The 24,567-nt window shown below is 35.5% G+C and overlaps 1 protein-coding gene and 1 long non-coding RNA gene across 14 annotated transcripts in view; one reads left to right on the top strand and one right to left on the bottom strand.

The window, feature by feature from the left end:
• The window catches only part of DGLUCY (D-glutamate cyclase), a 45,842-nt gene that overhangs the window by 3,570 nt on the left and 17,705 nt on the right, over positions 1–24,567 (bottom strand). For 7 of the 13 annotated variants that reach the window (XM_064512178.1, XM_064512177.1, XM_064512182.1 and 4 more), the window contains 11 exons: positions 23,569–23,680; positions 20,813–20,966; positions 19,997–20,195; positions 18,138–18,288; positions 16,517–16,639; positions 13,966–14,163; positions 11,431–11,691; positions 10,807–10,906; positions 8,916–9,064; positions 3,854–3,973; positions 1,989–2,140 (listed from right to left, as the gene is read on the bottom strand). In XM_064512178.1, the coding sequence (XP_064368248.1) occupies positions 1,989–2,140; positions 3,854–3,973; positions 8,916–9,064; positions 10,807–10,906; positions 11,431–11,691; positions 13,966–14,163; positions 16,517–16,639; positions 18,138–18,288; positions 19,997–20,195; positions 20,813–20,966; positions 23,569–23,671 (1,710 nt within the window). In that variant the 5' untranslated portion in view covers positions 23,672–23,680. Of the gene's footprint in view, positions 1–1,988; positions 2,141–3,853; positions 3,974–8,915; positions 9,065–10,806; positions 10,907–11,430; positions 11,692–13,965; positions 14,164–16,516; positions 16,640–18,137; positions 18,289–19,996; positions 20,196–20,812; positions 20,967–23,568; positions 23,681–24,299; positions 24,411–24,567 lie in introns of all 13 variants that reach the window. The other 6 variants (XM_064512184.1, XM_064512183.1, XM_064512186.1 and 3 more) reach the window with 2 other exon arrangements.
• Positions 9,048–24,567, top strand: part of LOC112990269 (uncharacterized) — a 31,680-nt gene continuing 16,160 nt past the window's right edge. The window contains exon 1 of the long non-coding RNA XR_003261044.2: positions 9,048–9,195. This is a non-coding gene — a long non-coding RNA (uncharacterized LOC112990269). The remainder of the gene's footprint in view (positions 9,196–24,567) is intronic.

Here is a 24,567-nt window from a genome sequence, read left to right on the forward strand (position 1 = left end):
CTGATCTTGTTGAGCGGGAATGGGGAGCTCCACCGTTCTGGGTTTTGTTGCAATGCAATCCTAATACTGCTTAAAGATTAATGAGGCTGCAAAGAAATAACCTTTGTGTTTCTGGGTAAATCTTCATCATTTAGTGATTATCACCTTTAAGTTTCACGGAAGGAATGCCATTTTTAGAAGAAAAACAAAGTACATTATAAGAAAACTGTCTGATGCTTAGGGACTCACTCTAACATCTTCTTTCCAGTTATGCTTGCTTCTACAAACAGATGAATATAAACACTGAGGCGGATATGGTAGTGCTTTTTATCTTACCAGAGTAATCATTACAGCATTAAAAGAAACTGCATTGGGCAGAAACTAGCCTCGAAAACCATAAATGGCCCCCCTCCCTTTTTTTTTTTTTTTACGCTAATGGAGTATGTGAACACTAATGTGTTCAAGCTCAGGAAATCTCCTGCAGTGTTTACTATTCCATGATTTATAATTAAAGGTATCATATTCTCTTGCCAGATAATTTATCATTTTCTTTCTTCTCACAAAACTGTTTCCGTTAATTTTATCTGAATAGATTTTACTACTGAACTTTCAATAGCCCTTCCCATTATTGGATCATTATCAACGTTGCTAAGTGGATAATTTAGTAAAACAACAGCGAGAAGGATTTCTGTATATGACATCACATTTAATTACAATATCTCATTACCAAGAATTTTGATGATACTGGTTTTTAGGATATGTTAATGTAAAGGGAAATGAAATACATGTAACTGGAAAAAAATTAAAAGTGAAAAGTAATTAATCTTTAATTTTGGAGCTGAAAGGTGCCATATGTTTTGTTAAGTCAAACAGTAAGCACTTTGGACTGTGCTAAAAGTTGGGATCAGTTTCACTTATACATCCTTTAAATAAGGAATCAAAACAGCAATAGTTAAGAAAGAATACTTTTTCTACAAAGTTAAACCATGAAACTATTACAAGACAAAATGGAGGCCAGAAGATCAAAAGCTTCACAAACGGCTTTGACAATCATGAAGATTAAGAAAGAGACTTATATTAAGTAAGAGACTGGATATTAATAAGAGTGGCCTACTTCAGCCTCTGTTTTGTGACTCCCTGATGCTGGGGCAGGAAGGGGGGTAGTCCCATGAATGTCTTATTCTTCCCTCCATCCTAAGCATCTGCTAGCAGCCTCTGTCAGAGACAGGAGACTGAGCTAGATGGACCTCTGATCTGAACTAGTATGGAAGCTCATATGCTTTTAGACTTTTATGTAAAAAAAGCAGACAAAAATCTAATCAGCTTTAAGCACAAAAGTAAACTTTGTTTATAAACTAAATTTCAATGCAAAATTTTGCAGATCTCCAAATTTAACTTAATTATCAGGCATCACCATAGAACACCCTCAATTTTTAGCAACATAATCATATTTAGGAGGGAGGTAAGGCTGTATTTCAAGATAGAAGATGCTGGCACTGCAATTTTGAAGAAGTTAGAGAAACTTTAGAATTTTTTATTTTGAACCCTCCAATTTTTCAGACTAGTTTTGTCCGACTACTCATAGAACTCACTAGCTGGTGTGTGCAGAGGAAACAATCATACTTTAAAGTGAATTTAGTGCTAGGGAAAGGATTTTGACAGTCACTGATATTGAAAATTGTTCTATATAAGAACAGACTATTTTAGCAGACAGGATTCCTTGCACTGCCCGTGAAATTGCAGCACAGTTCCATGCTTGAAGTCACACCACAAGGAGTAAGTTCATTTTTGAGGATTTTTATGTTCATTCTGTCTTGTAATCCTTTATAGACTACTCTAATAACAGTGTGGATGCTTGCTAACCAGGAATCCCCCAAATCCACCAAGAGACATGTGAAAGTAATGACTTCTAAGCTAGTAAACTGGGCTGGGCAAGATTTAGTGGCTGGTAACTGATTCCACCGACATGTCACAAGGAAGTCACAACTCACTGGCTCTGCAGAAATTACCTTTGTAACAGATGGAAGTGCAGACAGCCAGACCATCTTCTTAGATAACTGTGGAAACCCAACAGCTTTCCTCAGATAGCGATCATGTATTTCACAAGTGCTGAGAATATACAGAGCACAAGCAATGGCATAGCCTCCCCAGTTTGAGACCCCTGCAAAAGAAAGTCACCATGAAATCAAACTGTAAAAAAAAAAATAAAGTAAAACAACAGTTATGGTAAATATACCTAACCTGCATAAGTCATTAAGAACCGAGTCTCCAGTAATAATGGTGAAGTGGAACTGGGGTATGAATTAACTATTGACGTTAATTTGGAACAGTTATTTCAGAAATACATAATCACTTAAGATATTAAAATGTTTTCATTTAGCATGTTGTAGACCAGTATTTCACACTGAATTTCTCCAAGTTTCCCTCTAGCTTAGTTTGTGGTTTGTTTTTCCACCAAAACCAAAACCTCTAATGCACATGGTCTATAAATCAATTCCACTTGGCTTAACATGAAATCCATGAACTTTAAAGAGCCCTGTTAGATCTCAGTGTCTTTAACTTTTAAGGGCACAGAGGTAAGAGATTTTGATAAAGTATCATAAACCAGACAAATTTTTGCTGATGTCAGATTTTATAATGGAACATTATAACATTCTAGAGATTTCCTTTTTGATCACAAATGATGACTGATTAAAGGCTTCAGCTATTTCATGAGATATGAAGCCATAGTGAAACTAATTTTCTTGATGTGTCTTTGGAGTAAGTGCAATATACAAAAAGATATTCTAATGGAGTTAATATCCATAAATTATTGGGATGCTGTGGTCAAATCAGTCCACACTGTCTTTTAAACAGTGTTTGGCAGCTTCTCTGTTAAGGTTATATGGGAGAATGTTAGATTTGAAATTTGCTGTGAGAAGTTACTTGGTACCTGGCACCCTTTCCAGAGATGTAGAATAGCCAAATTTTCAAAAAGTGCAGAAATTGTTTTAGTGCATGGAGTTTTCCCCACTTAAATATGTCTGAACACATTCCCCTCCATGCTTTCCTTTACAGGTTCTCAGTGGGACAGCTGCTTTCAATGTAAAAATCACCACAATTTCCAAAACTGCCACTGCAGGTCATATATGTATGCCATAAGAAGTAGATATACTTATGACCTCAATCCCATTTCTCCCCAATAATTTGCTCTTTTAGTGTCAGCAGTGTTAGAAAGCTAGATGCTATCTTCTTTCTTTTCAAGTATCTGGGAGCCACTTGCACTGAGCCTAAGTATAATACGGAGCACTCAGTTCATAAATTGGTCCTCACTGAATAGGTCTCTTTCACTATGAATTTTATTTAATGCTGATCAAAATGTTAGGGTAGAAAGGAATTTCAAATATAGCAATCAACTTTTTTGTTATATTCAAATTTACATTGTACAGATACTCTGGAGTGCCTCTTGAAAAGATTTATCACCTTTTCATAAAAGTGCATTTAGGCCTGATGGGGTTACAATCACAGAAGCTGATCAATTATACCGAAAACTGACATGTGCATACATGTTTTTTTTTTTTAATTATCAAATACACCACTGTTCTGCAGTCTTCCTTGGTATTTCATTTAGGTGTGATTTTTCAAGAATATTCAGGAGTTACGTAACTATTTCCAATTAAGTGCACTTTCTTGACTGAATATCCTGTTTTTGGTCATTCCTGCTGGAGCTGTAGTTGATTAACTATTCAGAAAATTGACATAACAGAGACAGATCTCTTTGTTAACGATGACTCGGTCATATAAAGAAAGGCTCAAACAGATTACTTGGTAACAGAGATGCTTTCTTTTCAATTCTCAAACATCAATATCCCTCTCCCTGCAAAAAATCTCTTACCAGCTACAATAGTAAAATCAGCTTCAACATCACAAGCTATAACATCTCCATTTTTTATGTACTTCTTTACAGCATCTTTTACTTTGCCCATTCCTAACTCATTTCCTCCATCTCCGATACCTTTATTAAAAGAGGAAAAGACCAAATGAGTATGAAATCAGCATATATATAGCAATCCATTTATAAACTATCCAGTCTTTCCCAAGAGTCCCTGTGACAGTTCATATCTCCATATAAGATGCCTTATCTCTTTTTCATCAAAGTGTCTAAAACAGAAGGTATAAAGAAACAGGTGAAAGCATCACTTTATCACATGCCAGCATGTATATATACAGAATGTATGCTATACTGGTGCAGGGAAAAGAAAATGAATTAGTCAGATGCTCATGAAGAGCAGACAGAACTAAGGTAGTAAACTTATTGCTTATGGAAGCCCTTAAACAAGTGATCTAGATAATGTTACATGCTACATAAGTACATTAGCACAAACAGAGAAAAAAGATAGAAAATCAGTCCAAAATAAAGCTGAAAAATTAACCTTGGATTCTATGATAAAGCAAGTATAGAAAACTTCGGCTTGTTGTGAGTAAATTTCTACTAATGAAAAGCAGAATCTTTTGCAGAAAGTTATGCAAAATGTATGTAATGACTGGAAGAAGTAGGACTCACTGCACCAGCAATCTGTTTCATACAGATTACTGTCGATGTGCTACAGTGTACGAAGAGGCCAACCCTGTGTATTCTGGGTGGTGCCTCGACTTCTGCTGGTCAGATAGAAACACTGTATTTGTCTTTCAAAAATCAACAGTATCAATGATTTCAGTAAAATCAATGGGACCTATGCTATTTCAGAAAAATTCTGGGCTGCCCTGTGTTTGGGACATAAAATTGTTAAATGTCATTCAGAGACTTGGAGCTATGGATAACACATAAACTAACTGCTTATGTGAATACTGGATTGCGCTTTTAGGAAGCTCATCAAATTTGTCTCTTATCAGTGTAAAAAGATGCAACAAAATATTTAAACAGAAATTAACATTTCTCTTTCACCTGTTGGTTTAAATGGCATCTTCTTAAGTTTGAAGATTTTTATAGAAAAATACTAGTTAATGTTGTGAAGTGGAATGTTCATTTGCAGAACAGTGAAGAGTGCCAAATCCTCATTGAATTCGAAATGTGGCAAATGTGTAGCATGTGTTACAGGAGAGAAATTACAGTATTTATAATTTACATTTTAAGCACTGAACATTGATAAAAATTAACATTTTTAGTAACTACATAAATATTTAATTTATATCTGTACTGAATTTCTTCTGTAAGTGAAATTCAAAGTTATTTTTCAGCAGCAATTTTGTATCTAGCTCCTAAAGTCTATATGTTCAAAGCTGAGTATAACTGAGCAGCATGACTTATAGGTAAAGATTGTAATAGGTAAATCTCAAGAAACTTTTTACAAACCAGGTATAATCTATTGATGAACATATAAAGCTTGGGACATATTTTTCTTCAGTACTTATTGTTTTGCCACTAAACAGCTAATCTTTCTTTCTCAGAATTGTCTGCCTTGATATGTTATTCCCATTTATTTCAGCGTGGGGATTTCATGGTGCTTTCTGAAATCTGTTTGTTGATAATACTTTACAAATAGCTAATGACATAATTGTGGTGCCTCCGTCGTCATATATAGATATGGTAGTTACAGCTGATTTTTAAAAATTGCCACTGAACACTTTGATTTTTCTTATATTCAAAACCTGAAATTTTGCTGTTAATATTCCTTAAAAAGGCTAAAATGAACTCTTGTCCTTCAAACATCCTTCAAAGATCACATACAGTTTCTTTAATAGTGAAAGATGTTAATGTGTTGCTCAGATTTTTTTGTCAGCCTTGGTTTGCTATTTCTTATCTTTGCAGAACCTCTATCACTAGGATGGTTATGCAGTTAGTAGATCTACTGCTTTGGATGTATCCTATTAGCATTATATTGAGAAGAAAAGAACATCACATCTTCAACATAGAACATTTTCCTGTACCATCTATTTTTTTATTTCTCTACACTTCAACAGAAGACTACACATCACTGTAGGATTTCCAAAGTGAGATTCACCTGACAAGACATAGTCATCTACACATGAGCTAGTCAGCTGGACTTCTTTTTAAGTAGGCAGAGAGAAACAGACCCTTTAGACATGTAATTCATCTCATCCCAAGGCAGACTTCTCAAATATAAATGCCTGAAATCAGACAAGATGAATCCTCTTCTCCTAAAGGCCTGAGTCCTTTACAGACAAAGGAAAAATACAGAGTTCTGTCAGATTTTCTAGGTAAGCTTTCACTGACTACATTAGTTTCTGACACTACATTAATGAAAAATGTGGGAAACTTCAGCGTTCTGTGCTAAACATCATTTGTATGAAAGAGGAAGCAAGTGTGACCACATTTTTTCCTGCAGTACTTTGAAAAACTTTTCACTAGCTCCTAAAAAGATAGCATATAGCTGTGTCAATACTATGACAGATGAAAAAAAATTCTTATGTGGGTTTGGTAACTTCTCTTAGTCTTTTATTTCAATCTTTTCTGGAAATGAGTCCTTTTACCCTCAGTCTTTCACATCTTCTTATTTTGTATATTCCTGAATTCCTGAATATTCATTCCATCATTTTTTATGATATTGATATTCATAACACTGCAGGCATTGTTCCTGATTTGTCTGTGGTCAGACTCCTATATCAGATTTTTTTTTTAAACACCAATGTTGTTTTACATGCAAAACTTGATAGTGATTAACATGTCTAATGTTCTAATATTTCCTTTGTTCAGCTACTAAAACAGTGCTTCTTGCAGGTGAGCACACTATATAAACACTTCTGTAATACTGAAAACTTTATCTTTTTATTATTCTTTTCTATTCGATACAGAGTTATCCAAGTACTCCACTCGAATGGGTGTTGTACAATATTTGCATATAACTTGGAACTAGACATATGCCTCCAAATTCCTATATAACACAAAGAGAGTCAAAGACAGCCTTACTAGAAAAATTTATCATAATCAGAAGCAATACTTTATCATCATAAGAGACAACATGCAAAGACCACAGCCCAGATTAGTTCCCTATTATGCTAGACTTTGCATAAATACATTGAAAAAGCCAATAGCTATCCCAAAGAAAGTATAATCAAATTAAGAGTCACACACAAAAAGTTAGCGTGATAAGCAATATAAGGAATGCAAGCTGAAGGTAAGAGACATTTTAACTAGGTAGCAAGGAAAGAAACAATGATACCATTTTTCTATAGATATTCAATTAGTTATCCAGTGTACAATGTTGATGCACACAAATTACACAGGAGATCAGAGCAGATCCCTTCATTGCCTTTTGAAGTTAAGTCTTTTCCTATGCAAACATATCTTTGGAGAAAATTCATGGCAGTGGGGCACAGTGATTCTGGACAATGGCTTCTTTCCCTCGTATTTGCAAAATTTTGGTACTTTTAATTAATAACATTTCATAGTGTATTTGAATACTCAGACACTGTTTAAAACAAACTAAATACTGCTGAACAGATTCAGATTCCCACCATGCAGAACACTCCAAACTCCTCCAAATCAATAATATACTTTAAGCTGCTCTGGAGAGATACTGTAAGAGATTAGGATGTTTTTATTAACAGAATCAAGACCAAGTCCTTGTATGAACAGCCTAAAATCAGGGACTAGGGAATTAATGTTAACAGCAGCACATATGGCTATGAGGCACTGCTGCTGAATAACTTCATGGAAAGAGGTTATTATCCCTTTATTCAGTCAATCCTTAGCTTCTCTGCTGAGATTGCCAACAGAGTGCCATCTACAGTGCCTCTTTTTGGATGTTGAAAATTACTCCTTAGGAACAGGACCAAAATTAGCATTAAATCTAAATAAAATATACTGCAAGTTTTAAGATAATACCAAAAATACCAAGGAACTCCTTTGCTACGCAGCTTTAAAATAAGCTTCCACTACACTGGAAGCAGACTATGCATTATCTCTGCAGGAGCTCTCAAAATTCTTTGGAAACATTTGTAAAACATCGTTACTGAGAAGTCAAAGTTCCAGTGCATTTGGTAATACTCTGGAATGGGTCCCCAGCACTGCAAATGAAAAAATAGCTGGATCAGCAGATGTGTTCTAATGTGACTGAAATCAGCCTGGCAAGGACACTTATTTCTAATTTCATTTAAAATGGTTAGGAATATTATGTAGCTCCCAGCTCTGTTTTGGGCCACACAATGTAGCAGAAAGCATTTGATTGTACAAGGACGTTGTATAACAAGGATGTTATATCTACCTGGGAATCCTTGATCTGTGACATACATTTATAAAACCAAATACAGGTTTCAGGAAAAAAAAGGACTGTCAAAAAAGGAGAGGAGCACCATGTTGACAAAAGCACTATTCAAACATATTAGTTGATGCTAATGTAGTTTTGACAGGTATGACAACAAACTCATTTAAAGTTTAATATTTTATAGTTATATTTTGTTAGAGAAGGGCCAATTACAGTACACTAGATGCAAATATACAATCCCTACTCAAGAGAATGTACTGTTAAAAGGCAATATAACCTGAGATGCTGTCTAGACTGCTGCTTTAACCCAGGTATAACAATCATAAAAATCACAATAATGTTTTAATCTGTAATGTTTCCATTCAACAGGTGCTTGCTTTATATGCTGCCTTTCACACATAAAATACAGAAAGGAGTTTAATGTCAGTGTCAAAACTGCATGCTGGGGAGTACCTGTATGTACACTTACATACAGACAATATACATATTTGGGCTAGCTTTTTTTGGCCTTAAAATAACTCTGAATCCAACTTCTCCATTTTCTTTGGCTACCCTTTCTTAGAAACCTGTAATTTTTTTCTAGCAACTGTCTCTTTAAATTCAACAAAGTCAAACAGCTGTAGTCCTAAAGCAGTTATTTAGCACCTGACTCCTCCTCAGTTTCACTTCCAGTAAGAATTCCCGTTTTGTGTTTCTCCTACTGCTGAAAATATAACACAAACTCTCACCTACCTGTTGTTGTAACTCCTCGAATGTTTTTTGCAGCTAAAAATAGTTCATCTATGGGATCCACTAGATGTTTAATATTAACTTTCCTGGCATTGTAATAATTGCCATCAGCAGCCATTCCAGCACGCTCTATTGCTATCAGGTGATCAAATCTGGTCAGAGACAGAGTGAAAAATTAGTTAAAAGAGAGGAGTAAAAGCTTCAAGTCTTACATAATGAAGTCTGCTGCTGGTTGCTTTCCCTATTGCACTTGTTTCTGTTTTCTGACCATTTTGGACCTAAGGTAAAACTTGGACACTTCTTTTTAATTATTATTTATTTCTGAATGTAGTTCTCTGTAGTTTATTTTCAAAGGTTAACCTAGTTTCTTTATAGCTGTGGTGCAATTCCTTCAAATTGCAATTGTTACTAGTAAATAGAGAAGTTCCTGAAACCCTCCTAACCAGCAGTGTTTTGGGTCAGTTATCTGGCTTTGCTCTATTTCATGTTAAAATAAGTAATATATCATTCAGGACACTGCTCTGCATCAATGTTGTCAAACAAAACAAAAAATCAGTTTAATAACCATCTAAATCCACATTAGTGTAAATATGATCTCTGCTTAAAATACATTGCTTAGAAAGTGTTCATTTGTTTCTACTTAGGGAGTTCTTTGGTGTTTGCCTTTGTGTTCACTTTTTTTTATTATTTTTAGTCTATGACTATTTTGCTCTTAATGAAAGTATACAGAAGTACTGCAGATGTGCTATGGTTTAAGTAGAACTTTTGTATTCAGTTCTGCCACTGTATGTTAGATTTAATGTATAATGCTTCCATTTGTCCAATTTTACTGACAAGAGGTTACAAACTCTGCTGAATTACTTAATACTTTTGTGGGGGGTTGTCTACAGTGACCTAAGAGATCTTGAGCAATTATGTACTCTAAAGAAAAACTTATTTTAGCTTTTGGGGATTGTTGAATCAACTGAAATAGAAAACAGCTGTAAGTAAATTATGCATAGCTGTAAAAAAACCTTTTAAAAACAGTACATGAAAACTGAAGATAATATTGTACTGTAACTATAGCTAACCTGTAGAAAGAAATGGGACTGAAATAAGCTGATGAAGCAAATACCAAGATGATATGCTTTTTTAAAAGATGAGAACTGACCAACATGTGCTTATTTAAAGAAATGTAAATTGCCAACCAAGTAATGATACGTGTGCACAGCTCTTTAGAAAACTCTCTAGTGCGTTAACCTTAATCACACACTTGTATAAACCTGAAATTTTGGCCAACACTGTGTATTCAACAATGCATATGCAAACAATTCAAACTGATATCAAAAATGCATGCATACTTCTGTAACTTTGGCTTGGGTCATCTACAGACTGTAGGACAATCACTTTCAGAGTACTAAAAACATTTGGTAAAATTTACTAAATCAGATGAGATTCCTCAGTTGTCAGACTGGAGACAGAGGTCTAGAAAGCAAGCAAACTCCAAAATTCTTTTCCTAGATCTTTCACTGACTCTGATGTGATATCTAACTTCTCTGTGCCTTAATTTTTCCATGGATTTACATATTGATAAAACAATACATAGTACTTAAAAATATTGTTATGGAATGACAGCTGTAAAGCTTTTAGAAACTTTTCAGAGGAAAAGTTCTACTTAAATACAAAGTATTTTTTAAAAATACTTCAGAAATTCATAATCCCAGAAAAACATAGAATTCTATACTCTACAATACCAGCGCTTCACTTGGAAGTCTGTTTCATTCATTTCAAATCTTACATTTTCAAGGATTGTTATGTCTTCTTAGATCACAGTTATTCTTTTCATTATAACTTCACATAGTAGAGGTGATTTATTATTATTAGAGGTTTTATTCTTAAAAACAAACAAACATACTTAGGTCTTCCACAATTCCCATTCTCGCACAAAAACATCAATGCTGCATCTGTACTTTCCTTTTGATAACTCAGTAGAGGGATAGGTCTCTTCAGGATTCCTAGAGGAAACAAAAATACAGTTTAAAGCCATGTATCATTTTTAGTGTGTGTTTGGTAGTGGGGATTTTCTGCTTTTGTTTTTTTTTTTTGTTTTTTTTTGTTTTTTTTTTTAAGGCAGAACAGTTAGTATAAAGACAGTGAGTACTTACTATTCTGTTCCCAATAAACTCCCTGCATGCTTACTTTAAATTAAGCTAGTTTATAAGTTAGTACTGGTAAATCAGACCTTGGGATAAAAACAAAACAAAACACATCTACCAGAATAGGAACAGCCATCCATAGGTCATCACAAACAGCTAATCCATAATCACTCCCAGATATGCAAGCCCTAAAATGATGTAAACTGGATTTTAACAAACTAATATCATCATAACAATGCTGATACTTAGAGGATGAGCCCTTATTTTTCATACTTTGGAAAAATCATGAACTAATCTAGAGTGATGTTACACTAAAGGGAACATCGGCTCAAATTAGCAAGATAAAACTGAAAAACTGTTCCTTGCATAACTGTATGTTCTACCTAGTTGAACAGCTTCTTCCATAATCTTTCTGTTCAGATCCATGGCTCTCTGATCTGTTACTATGGCAACCTCTTTCTCCAAGGCCTGCAACATGGCTGCAATAGCAAAGGCTCCTGGGGGTCCATCATTCTCTTCAGGTGGCTCGTAAGTGAAGTGGGTAGGAAATCCAGTTGTTATCAGCACTGATCGAGCATGGGAAATGGACAGGCAAGACTTCAGCAGCTCATCCTGGCGGCATAGATGAATGATACCCCTGTCTCCTAGAAAAGTATTTTTAAAGAAACATTTTTTTTCAGAGAGAGCAGTACATTGAAGTTTGTCTGGGTAAATCTGCCTGCCTACCTACCTTAATGATATAAAATGGGGAGGGGAGGAGGGGGATAATCCCTGGTCAAGCCAGGAATTGGGCCCATTTCCTCAGGAAAGCTGGGAAGGTGTAGGATATGAGTAATAAAGCTAATGGGCTGGGCTTCCAGGTTAAGAAGTTCAGTTAACTGGATACTGAATATTACTATACTAGCGTTTCTAGCTACTGGTGTAAATCATCTTTATTTCTAAGCGCTTACTGAATATTGTTTCCCTTCCTTTTGCCCTCTTTTCCTCTGACCTGTGGTCATAATCATGCTAGACAACTGTCTAGCTCCTCAAGCTAGATAGCTACCCAGATTTTACAGAAGTTTCAGTGCTGACTCAAAATGAGCAATCTTGTCTTGTCTCTAACTTTATTCCTTAATGGAAGGGCCAATTCCCAAATAAATTCAACTTAATGAAATGATTAACCACAGAAGTGAGACTACAGAGACATGGTAAGTCGTCAGGGGACTTGATAGACTCAATTATTATGGTGGTATCTAGGTGACTACTAGAAGATCTTGTTATACCTCATATAGTAGAGAGCCACATTATCTGATCTTCAAGAAGTATGTGAATATTAGCAAACTTCTTTCCTCTTGCGTCAGTCCCTAGAGGGACAACACTGTATATCTGTGCATTTCATTGTTCCAACCTTTCCTATTCCCTCTCCCTTCCCTGGCACTCAAACTCAAGTTCATGGTGCAGTCCTTTAGACTTGCTGTCTTTCATGAAAACCATGAATACCAGAATGATGTGCTGATATTCATGGGCTGACAGTGAGAGGCAAATCCTCACTACTGTCTTCTAGTCTCCTCATGCCTTCATCCTTCTCACCTTTTTTTTCTCCTTTGCTTTTTCACCCTCAATTTCCCCTTTGTTTCTCTCTCCCTTCCCTCTACATAATATAGAGGCAATAGAGCCAGTGTAACTAACCATACATATTCTGAAAGACTGTCATAAAACTGTGAGGGGGGGGGGGAAAACATCTAAACATCTGGATTCAATTAATTTCTCCAGGAGCTGCTGGTGTAAAAGTCAGAAACCCATAAACATCAGTCCTAATTAATTCTGGAGAGGGAAGTTATTGTGTGTACGATGCATAATGCATTGCCATGTGGCTGCAGAAGCAAGTTTTGAACAAAATTTAAGTAACAGAAGCTAGGTATGTTAGACTCGGAAGTGGGGTATGTTAGCTGAGATCAAGTACTATACTAAAGTAGCTTCTTTCCTTTAGCAGTAAAAAAGAGTTAACTCTAAGTTAGGTCCTGTATTCCTGCAGAGCCTGGCATTATGCCATGCTGAGCTCCAGAGAGTTGGAAAAGGAGAGGCCTTGTGAGTAAAAATAAACAAACCCAAACATGTACACAGAGCCCAAACCCTAAGTTTGGAAGAGCTGGGAATAAGCTGTTTTTCACTAGTGCCTGCAAAGGATTTCAGAAAACTTATGGGAAACTGAGATTAAAAGTTATAGAAGATAGAGGGAAATAATTCAATGTGTATTTTATGAATGGTTGTACTATTCATTTTGCCTTTTGATCTTGTATTCTCTGACTTCCCTCTCACTTTTCTTGTGCATGCACGCAGCCCTACCTTTCAACCCTGTATGGTGATCAGGTTGCTTTGGTCCATCAGGCAACACCTCAGTGACAAATATGTAAGCACAGCTTGACGTACTTCCACTATTGCAGAGGGATGTTTGAAAGGCATATGCAACTACTAGAATTTTCTAGTAGGAGTACTGTAGTCATGAATATATGTAAAGAAATTTGCTGTTCACTCAACAGTGAATACCTACTTAGCTGCTGTCAGCATGCTGAGCTGCCCTTCAGTTTATATATTCAATTTCAGTTTTATTCAATAAAAACTTATTTCTTGTGAACTCTCCAGTCTGGAAGCACTGATACTTCCATGTCCTTTGAGTGGCAGTATACAGTCATCAAAATTTGATGCCCCATTACCCATACATTTAAAAGGTTTTGGCCAAACTGATATTAAATATGGTAACGAAAAATAAAAGAACTAACTATATTAATGCACTGCAGTCCACAAAGGATTTCTTAAATCTTAAAATTTCATTTAGATTCTTACTGCATTCTTGAACTTGGTGAATATCTAAATTGTATCTAGATCATATTGTCCTCATAGCAAATCTATCAAAGGAAGAGAATTTTTGTTTTTACCTGGATCTATTCCAATTAGGCTTTCTAGCGTTTTTATCTTTTGTGCTGCTTCTGCTGATATGATGCTATAATGCAAAGGATCTTGAGAAATGCAGTGGACTTGTGGGACTTCTCTTGAGGACCTGACTGTGACGTCATCATTCTTTAGGTCGGTAATGAACATGCAGCCAGGAGAATGAGTAAAAGCTAGTGGAGATCCTAAAATGAATAGAAAAAACCTTCAACTAAACACCTTGTTATTCTAATATATTAAAATATCAGAATGATAGAAATAAAATCATGGAAAGCTTTGTTTTAACAAAACACAGAATCTCTGCCTGATGGTGCTTATATCATAAAACAGGTGATAGTCTAAGACACAATGCAGCAGTCAATAGTCTTGGTGAAAGAAATGTGTGCATATATATCTGTAAATACAATTTCATTTTTAAAAAGCTCATGTAGATGGCTGAGATCAGATTTGCTGAAGTATCCCCTTGGGTATGAGCTTGAGGTAGCTTTGAAACTGAATAGTGGTAGCCTCCAATGGAGTCAATCAGGAATTGGCAGCTATGGGAATTGGATTCTACAAGCTTTAAATACAGCATGAAAGAATTAGAGCATTGACATAAGAACAAGTTAAGCCGTTAATGTCTGCAGTGTGTTAGTGGTATAGTTTCCAGAAAAAAATATTTATTTTCTAGTTTCTAGAACTTTGCTTGAAGCTACTGTGTCTGCACACATGAATATTCTTTTAATATAGGGATATGACAACATTGTCAATTACTGCTGCTGTGTAGGAGTAGTCCTTTATCAACTTAAGAAAATAGGGAATAGCTTCTTTGCACTGAGTCTTGCCTGCCTAGCTAGGAGAGCTATAAACTGTAGTTGGCAAGGATTAATGACAAAAGCTTACCAGTAAGTCTTAGCAAAGGCAATCTCAGTAGCATCTAAATACCTGGTGAATAAGCTTATTTAGACCTGACAACATAATAGGTCCTTATGCTGAAAATATTTTTTTTTCTTTATACTGATACTAGAAGTACAAGGGAAAAGGAAAGATCTGGAAGTCTTGATAAATGACTTAAATCACTTATTTGGCAAAACTGATATGTTGCTGGATAAATTGCATGACTGGTATACTCAACAAAGAAGAGTATTGCTTGTTTAGGATGGGGAAAAAGGAGGAGCGTGGAGCGTGTGTGTATATTTTGGGGGGGGGGTTGTGCTAGATCTGTTGGGAGTCTGTGGCTGGTAGTTCAAAGGCAGTGTGTGTATGGGGGGTGGAGGAACATAGCTGTTCAGGTTTAATATACTTCACTAAAGCTAACAGCAAGTAGGCAGTACTTCTTGTGAGAAACTAGCAGATTTATTTAAAGTACAGGAATGAGTGGCAAGGCAAGATTTTAACTACCTAGCTGAGAAAGGAGCATAGCAAAATACAGACTGTCCAACAAGTTCTTAGAAGCTGTTACTGTCAACTTTTTAGTTTAGAAAATGGAGAAATAGACAAAAGTTATATCTAGTCCCAGGCAAAAGCAACAGCCTTTAGAGGTTGGCAAACTCTCTATGGAGATCCCTTCTCTTCCCTTTGGTTGCAACACAGGATACATAAAGAAGGCGAATAAAACTGCTGGGAAGCACAGGAAAGAGTCTGCTTTTCACCTTGGAGCTGGGACTGGAAATAAGGTGTTGTATGTAAGAAAGGAAAAGAAGCCTCTGCTCCTAGTTGCTGAACATATTTACAGTAGGTGTTGAAAGTAGTTTAACCATCTGTAAAGAACAACAAGGTTGTTGCAGACCCTGCAAGGACAGCAGGACAACCCAGATGACCTCCCAAGGTTCTCTCAATTATTCTGTCTGTGACTATTAAGCTTCTTTTTCAGTAAGAAATAAAATATATGAGGCTTCATTCCACATTAGTTATTGAGAACAGTATATAATACTGTCATTATGGTTTAGTTGCATTTTTGCTCTTTGCACTCATTTCTGTTATGAACAACTGCATAAATGCAGGATAGATCCTTGCAGAGGACAGAGCTTCCATTATATAGTGTGTCACACTTATTTCAGTTTTTTGGAACAAAAACTGAATGTTCAAAAGTCTACAGAGACAATTACAAACTCTTTTCCAGGTCAATCAATTCACTAGTTCTTGACAAAATGGAAAGATTTTTGGCTGCTTTGTTTTTTCCTTTATTATTATTTTTCTGTAGTATAATACAAAATAATATTGCAAAAGGAAAAAGTTTAAAAATGAAACCCTTCAAACGTCTAGTTTTTAATACTGCTCAAAAAGGATGCTTTGCTGCTGCCAGAGCTTTGAATTTCTGCCATTAAAATAATCACACACAAAAAAATATTACTTCAGCAAGTACTTCCTTTAAGGTGGAACTGTATCTCACAATAGAAAATGGTCTTTAGCTAACTCTAGGGTAGAGCAATGGAAATCAAGCCTGATAATCAGACAACTCATTCAGTATACATGTTTTTAAACAAATAAACAAAACTTGAAGGTTTTTTTTTTGTTGTTGTTGTTTTTTAAAAAGAGGTCTCCAAAGATAGTACATACTGCAGTTGATGATTGCTTCTACTCCTGTTACTCCACAGGCCCAAAACACTGGAATATCGCCGGGGTGAAGGTGAACTGGATCTCCATAGTCTGGTTTGGAAAGATCTTGTATTCCCAACAAACCTGCCATTGATTAACAATAAAATCATTGTAGAGTCCAATTAAGCAGTAATACTATAAATGGAAGAGGACCCCAAACCTCACTTAATGGCAGTGAGCTAGAATTACAGTAGCAGCAAACCCTGCTGAAGTGGCATATTTTGTTGCCTTTGAGTGTATATCCCCAGAACACGAGCTGTCTTGTTTTTCCATTTTTGTACATGACAACATCAGTAAAAATGTGTTCACTATATTTTCTGGCAAAATACAAGCTAGGTGTGTAGGATGATTTTTTTTCCAAGATATTGCATCTTTTCCATCAACAGAAGAACTATATTCATAACACTGGCAAACAAGAATAAATGACTACAGTGGAAAATGGGTTCTTCCTAGAACACATTTTCTGTTGCTTTAGCTTCATATGTTCTTCATCTTGAGAGATGAGGAATCTCTCTTTCACCTCACTGGGTTAGATAACTACATCTCACTTTTATCCAGCTTTCACTGAGTTGTCTTTTGCTTTACTCAAACACCTACTTAGAGTATTCTGGATCATTCTAAGCACTTGCTCTCTTCTTTTCATTTTACATTCTTCAGACACTAATGTACTACTGTCTTTTCCAGAATTTATATAATCTGTATATGCAATCATTTACCCTTTTCTAACTGGAGACCCTCATTTCCCTAATCATCTTGTTGCTCTACTCAAAACTGACTCATTACTAGTTTTCTCAAATCTAAGCACTTGGACCAGATATATTATTGGGGGGTAGTGTTACCAGTGCCATCCCCTTCCATGTTCTGCAACGTGCTCCTTCTGTGTATGCAGCACATGAAAGTGTTTGACAAATTTCTGTCATTGCAATAAAAAACCTTCCCCTCTTCTGTCTTCATCTCACAGGTTCCCCTCATCCTCCTTCCTACTGCCTCCAGCCTAAACATCAACATCCTATTTTATCGTTCTTTGAATTTTCCCCTGCAGAGAATAAGCTTATTTGTTTGAGCTGGATTTTCTTTATCATTCCTGTCAGATTTCTGAACTCCCTATGCATTTTTTCTGTCCTATGTGGTGTGATCTATATATCCTATTTTAGTATTTTAAATATAACGCAGTATTTACTTTCACAGTCATAAGTGAAGACATAAAAAGCATCCACACATACTTCTCCCCATGCTGTCAATCACTGCTATTCTGCCACTGGGATCTTTGACAATGAGCAAATAGTCACATAAATGAAATTGCATACACTTCTGAAAAATATAGTTAGACTAGTTACCAAAACCACCCCTCCAATATAATTACTTTATCTACATCAGACATCTATCTTTTAGTCAAGAATTCTGTGTTCAGCTAACTAAAAACCTACTTTTTTTCCATTCATGTTTGGGTTAAAAAGGGTTAAAACATAATATATTTACTGGTGCAGCTGTTGTAGTCCCCTCACTTACTCTGCTGCTGTCCCCCTTCCAAATTCTATACACAATAAAGCACATGCAGAATAAAAAAATGAAAAACACTGACCAGGGTTACCCATGTGAACTGGTGCTCCATGGGCTGCTTCTATTTCAGAGGTCGCTAGCACAGTCGCTTCTAATTTGTTTGCAGGAATAGGTCTCATTGTAACTACTAAGTTGCAGCAAAAAGCAGAAACACTGTAGCAAGGCACAGCTGTCTGATAGTTTCAAAAAAATAATATATTCAAGGTGTTAGCAGGACTATTAATACTTTAAGTCTCAAATTCATGATGTATTTGAATTTGGAAAGGCTGCATACTAACATTCATTTAAATCCTTTTTAAAAAAACCTTTCATTTAGCATCTCAGGCAAGTGTGTGTGTAAGATTCAGCAGTGCAGAAGCCAAACATCCCACCCTTGAGCTTCTTAATATAATCATTATAAAATTTTATGTACGTGCTAAGGTTTAAATTCTTTTTTCAGTACATACAGCACAGTGGACTCAGTATATTCTGAATGTTGCCAGAAAACAACCCTGTGATCCCTATATGGAGAGGGAAAAACTAATAAAAAGTAACACAGCCGCAAATCTATTTGGTCTGAATCAATTCTCTGTACTGGAATTCAGGGAAACTGTGATGCTCTGTAACATGTGAGGGTCAGGAACTTTTATTCTTGGTAGCTGACAGTATCCTCTTCTATAGATGCAGTGTGGAAGTTCCACAGATACAAAATCTTTCATACCTATAGAAAAGGACCTGTGGAATTCATCATCCTTACTGACTGGGATGCTGAAGTGTCGTTTCTACTCAGAAATAAAGCAGAATAAATTTTTAGAATAAAATGCCTGATATCCAAGTTGCATTTGAAAATAAGCAAGATATGTAGACATCAAGAGCTGCAGAGAAAATGTTAAGTAAGAAAATTTTATTACAAAAAATGATTATACCTGTAGCTAAGGAAATGGACAGTGTATACTTCTTTACTGTATTGATGTAAGTGCTATAAACTGTGATATTCTCTGATTCTGTAATGTTATACACAGATACATAGTTGTATCTTTTTTTTTTTTAAGCTTGGTAGGAGGTCTCAGGATGAGATACGTTTGTTCCTTCTTCATTTTGACCAGCGATATAGCAAAAAGATTGTCAAATCATAACACTGAAAACAACAGGATCCTTTGTTTAGAAGAACAGCCTATTGACTTTATGAACAAAGCATGCAGAGGTACTTGTGTTCTTAATGTTAAGGGTCTACCTACTGGTGCCAGAATTACACCAAGACTTTCACCTACACTAAAATCTATACGGTACATTTTCTGAGCACAGTTACAGTCTTAGATATCCTCCATGGCATTTTAACTTTTTGGGAAAAACATCTTCTGTCCCAGAGGCCTAGGTGTTTTGGCCTGGCTTCATAGCAAATATGCAGTTCAAAGGTTCTACGGCTGTGGGAAAAATCCAAAACATGACTTTCCTACATGCAGAAGAAACCCCTTCTGTCATGGATCATAAAAATCACTCCTCCTGCATGCTGGAGCTGGTGTGGAGAGAAGGACGTGTGGAAAGGTGATGGTCAGAATTCTGCATGGGTCATCAACTTAAATGGAGAAAGAATCCTAAAGAAATGGCTACCATGGCACACAGGCAAAAAATTTGTCACTGTAAATGAATAACAAACCAGTTCAGTTTCACAGAAAGTTGAGACAAGCACTGAACAGATGCTGGGCATATTTTACCCTATATATTCGTGCCTTTGGCACTAGCACACTCCTAAAGGTACTATAAGGGTAGAAGAAAAAAGGCCCTGATTTTGAGGGATAATCATATGCACCTAATGTAAATATGGATAAATACTCAAAGACAAAGCTATGACAAAGACAATTTGTATATGTGTATGTATAAATATATATATATATTTTTTACCTTGTACATGCTTACATTACATTTTTGCTCAACATTTCTTACAGGAATGCCAGCATTCTGTAGTGCTTTTTCAAAAGAGAAGCTGCAGCCTAAATAGAAAGTCACCATGTCCTTGAGTTGTTCAGTATATTCCTTTAGACTTTTTAGAGATCCAGTACAAGCTCCATACTCATATAATCTGTACTGCAGGCAGTCAGTTCTAGTGGAGGGAAAAAAAAGTTTATCATTCTTTCTTTCTTTCTCTCTCTCTCTCTCTCTCTCTCTCTCTCTCTCTCTCAGTCCCCCCCACCCCCCCAAAACATCAACTTCACAAAAGCAAGCCAGCACACTGAACATGTTAGAAGTCTGTATCTTCCAGGTTTTATAAGTAAATGTCCCTTATGGGTATTTTGTCTCAAGGATTCAAAAGTTAGGGAGCTGTTCTAAGTCTTGCTTTTACTGTTTGCTCCAGGAGTGCATCTCTTAAATCCCAGAGACACTACAAATATCACCATGACTGTGTTACTACTAAAAAAAAAGAGATAAAACACTATTATTTAATTCTGCAGGCTCAGACAGCAAGATTTTTGTAAATTACAAAAAAAATCACTTTTGCATTGTAATGCTGACAATTATGATAAGTTTCTCAAGAATAAGATGATCAGACTGCTTCTATTCTGTTGTACTCATGCATACACATTTGAGTTAAATCTAACTCACTCAAAAAAGAAACTTGTTCAAAATATACAACAGCATGAGCAGGCTATTATCTGGAACAATGATTTCTTCTAATCACCATCAGCCTTCATTTCAGAGCTTTGAGAACTCCATATTTACCTGATATCAGAATCACTACTCAGAGCAGGGCATTTCCAATCACCTGGCTTACTTCTGTACAGCAGTGGCAGGGGCCCTTTGTTTGCATGACAAAACTTTTCAAAGTCATCAGCAAGCGATTTATGCAAAATCACAACGTTTGCCTGTTTATAGCCTGAAATTGTGGAAGGTAGAATGACTGATTATTAAATCAACTCTTTATTTTTGAAATAATAACATACCTGCATAGATATTCTGTAAACAATTCTATAAAAATATTAGCTGAAGTAAATTCTAAACTCAGAGCTCTGTAATCAAATTGCACTGCAACTGTTTAAAATATCTTTAAAATCACAGCTAGATGTACTCTGTATGTGAAATTGTTCCTGTCTAAAACAGTTGGCAAGCATGGGCAGTACTAGAATCTGAAGATAGTATAATTCCTTTAATAATTTCTATGAGAAAATAGAACAGTACAACTGCTTTGAGCTAAACAGAAATTTAATAAAGAACCTGGGATATTAATATTCTATAGGAAAATGTTTTACTTTGGTGCAAATTTTAGTACAGACTGGAAAAAGGCTACCATATACCTCACTTTCACCATTTTTATTTAATGTCAGGCTATATATCATGGCCAGTCCATCGGTAAACTCCTGGTATACTGTCATTACGTTACCCATTTTTCAGAGTTTTAGTTGGCTATGGAATTTTACTTTGGGCTGCAATTTAACAGATGAAATTACAGCTCAAGACTGAGATTCAGTGTGACAGGCAAAATTTTATTCATTTCAACTACTTCCAATTTAAAAGAGTGAATTGAACAAACCCTTTACACTTTATTCACTTTAGAATCAACTTTAATTTAAAAGGTTATTGACGACTACCACGCAAGCTGACATTTATTTATTTAGTAAAAAAAAAAAAAAACTCTGAACAATAGTCATTAATGTCAAAGCCATTTTACTTGTTCCGCATGTAAATACTAGCTGACCAAGCACAGAGAGGAAATTTGGAGTATAATTAATCTGTTGTGTATAAAAGTATAAACTAAAAGTCCTTAACTCTCGTATATGTGCTGGCTTAAAAAATTATGGCTGTCTGATATCAGATAGGCAAGTAAGAGACTGGGTAGAATCTATCACATTCCTAAAGATCAAAGTAGTCTGTCATCCAAGAGGGAATCATTTAGTTGAAATCAATAACCTACTTTAAAAGCCTGGAAAAATGAGTATTCATTTTAATATCATATTCTTGATCAAAATTGTACAAGAATCCCAAAGATAAAGTCCTATTCCTGAAGGAAAAAAGCAAAGCAAAGGCTTAAACTGAGGTAAGCACGTATTTGCATACTCAGTGTGCCCACAAACTGTTCTCCTGGGAGCGCTCAGCACAAAAATTCATTTTATTACTAACAAAAGTTACTAAATACAGAAACAGTTTATTGCTAAATATAGAAATACATTTTTCTTAAATAAACACATTAAATATAACATTGAATAAAATACTACGTTCAGTTACCCCTCAACCTCATTCCCTGCCACCCATGTGAAATCCACAGGCACTTTCTACTTCGCTGAGGATATTCAAGAATTCCTAAAATTATGGTTTTAGTCAGTGCACTCAACTCAGGCACCGTTGAATTTAAAATACTAGTCACAGCTGATGTACTGAATCTGTAGACAACTTCTAGGTGTACTATAAAGTTAGGAAGCTTGGTTATAACTCCTAGACAACTGAATCACTTCTCCTAAGAACCATCCTCACTTTCTTTATAGATGAAAATATGTAATGGAATCATGTAATGCTCACAGTATCATGTATGCTCATAGTTAACAGTCTGAAGTTGTTTCATATGTAAACAGTTTTTTCAAATGTTGAAACTACCCCATTTAAAACTAACACATCAGTGCACACATTTAAAAATACATTTGGGGCAAATTGAAGGAAAATTATTAACATTATAAAGTATTTTGCAACTCCTGTACTGATGGAAAAGGCAATCATAATTACAAGACTCACTCTGATTCTATCGAATGACCCTTAATGTTCTTATACTATAGTCACCCTACTATACGCAGCTCTGTTGATCAGTTATTAACCACAGTAGATTTAGTTGTATTAAGCTATATTTTAAAGTTGATCAGAATGATGACACAAAAGAGAGATGCAACACAGAAGTCAATTCTTCAGAAAGGTATTCAGTTACCTAAGTATAAAGCTATCCTTACCCTCTCCTATGTAACCCCCAGTCTCACTGAGTTAATCATGTCCAACTTCTGCAACAAATGAAGCAGAAAAGCACGTCTACAATTATATTCCTCTAGTTTTTCCCCAAAAATGTATGCTAGGCACTAAGTCAAGCAAGGTTCCTGTGAAGAACACAGTATGTCATCTTATAAATGTGATAATATATGTATGCAAGAGAAGCCAGATTTGATTAAAGATTTTTCAAATGTTTTCTACATCCATAACTTCTCACTGGCATAACTGGAGAGCTGTGGGATACTTGGCAGTTTTGAAAACAAAGTCCATGTACTTTACAGAGGTAGGATGAAATATTTCCTTTAAAGTAGCCTTGTGATTAAAGAACACAACCTCAGGTGCTTACAATGTGATTTCAAAAACGCCCAAGCGAGTTAAGAATGTAAGGCAATTCGACTTTTTCTTCTGTTTTACTTCAGTGCTTTCAGTATTCCTACTTTCCTTTAGAAACAAAAAAGAAAAACGGTCATGAATCTAAACTGTAGCCACTTTTACACTTTAAATTTACTTACCCTCTGCCATTCCAGAAGTATTACTAATACTAAGTCTGTTGCATCGAATTATTCTTCTTAGTGCTTGTGGAAGGAGAGATTTCAAGCTTCCTGTCAAAAGCATCTCTTCAGCCTTAACAGAAGAACGTTGTTGTTATAAATTTAGACACAAAGCATGTATATATTTTTTTTCAAAATTTTAAATTCGGATTTGCTGGACAACTTAACGAAGTTTCCTTCTGATTCCCCCCTCACTAGGTTATCATCACTGGGAAATTCTTAATTACGACCCAAATGGCAACTTAGAGCAAAGGGTTATTTCGCTGAAATTTTATGATTAAACTCAAACTGAATCTTTCACTAAATTAGCTATTTATCATTCTGGATAAAATGCAGAGTTTTTTCCTTTTCCTTTCTTTTTTCCTTGGTAGATATTCATTTCCTAGTGTATTCACTTTTTGAAAATTTATTGTTACTTTAAAATTGCAAAAGCACAAATGGATTAACCAACCAAGCTACAATTTGCAATACTACTTACTGTTGAAAATGCTTTTAGATAATTAGTGTAACTGCCATGAAAGAGAATTATACTCAGAAAATGTCATTTTAATATGTTCCATATCTATTGTACTTCTCAAATATTCATTATGTAGAAATGAATACTCCTGCGGCTGTTTTTCCACTGAGAAAACAGACATATAGATGCTTAAATCATTTTCCATACAATCTGGAGTAGAAACAGAGATAAGTACCCTAATTAGAATCAGTATCTGGCTCTTTTCAGGTCTTTTGAAGATTGAAGAGATCTTTTTTCTGCAGTCTAGTCAATGTCCACACAAAGTTTTTTTCTCAGTCTAAACTACCTAAAAAGTAAGAGGAGTTTATCGCATTACAAATAGGAGAAAGTAAAAGATGGATCAGGATAAAACAGTAATTTGGTTGCTTATGATTTCAACCTTGGCCACTTTTTCGTAGTTGGAAAGAACATGTCTCTCTAATCACTATGTTCAGCTCCAAATA

This window comes from Dromaius novaehollandiae, chromosome 5, assembly GCF_036370855.1.
Source record: "Dromaius novaehollandiae isolate bDroNov1 chromosome 5, bDroNov1.hap1, whole genome shotgun sequence".
NCBI lineage: Eukaryota > Metazoa > Chordata > Aves > Casuariiformes > Dromaiidae > Dromaius > Dromaius novaehollandiae.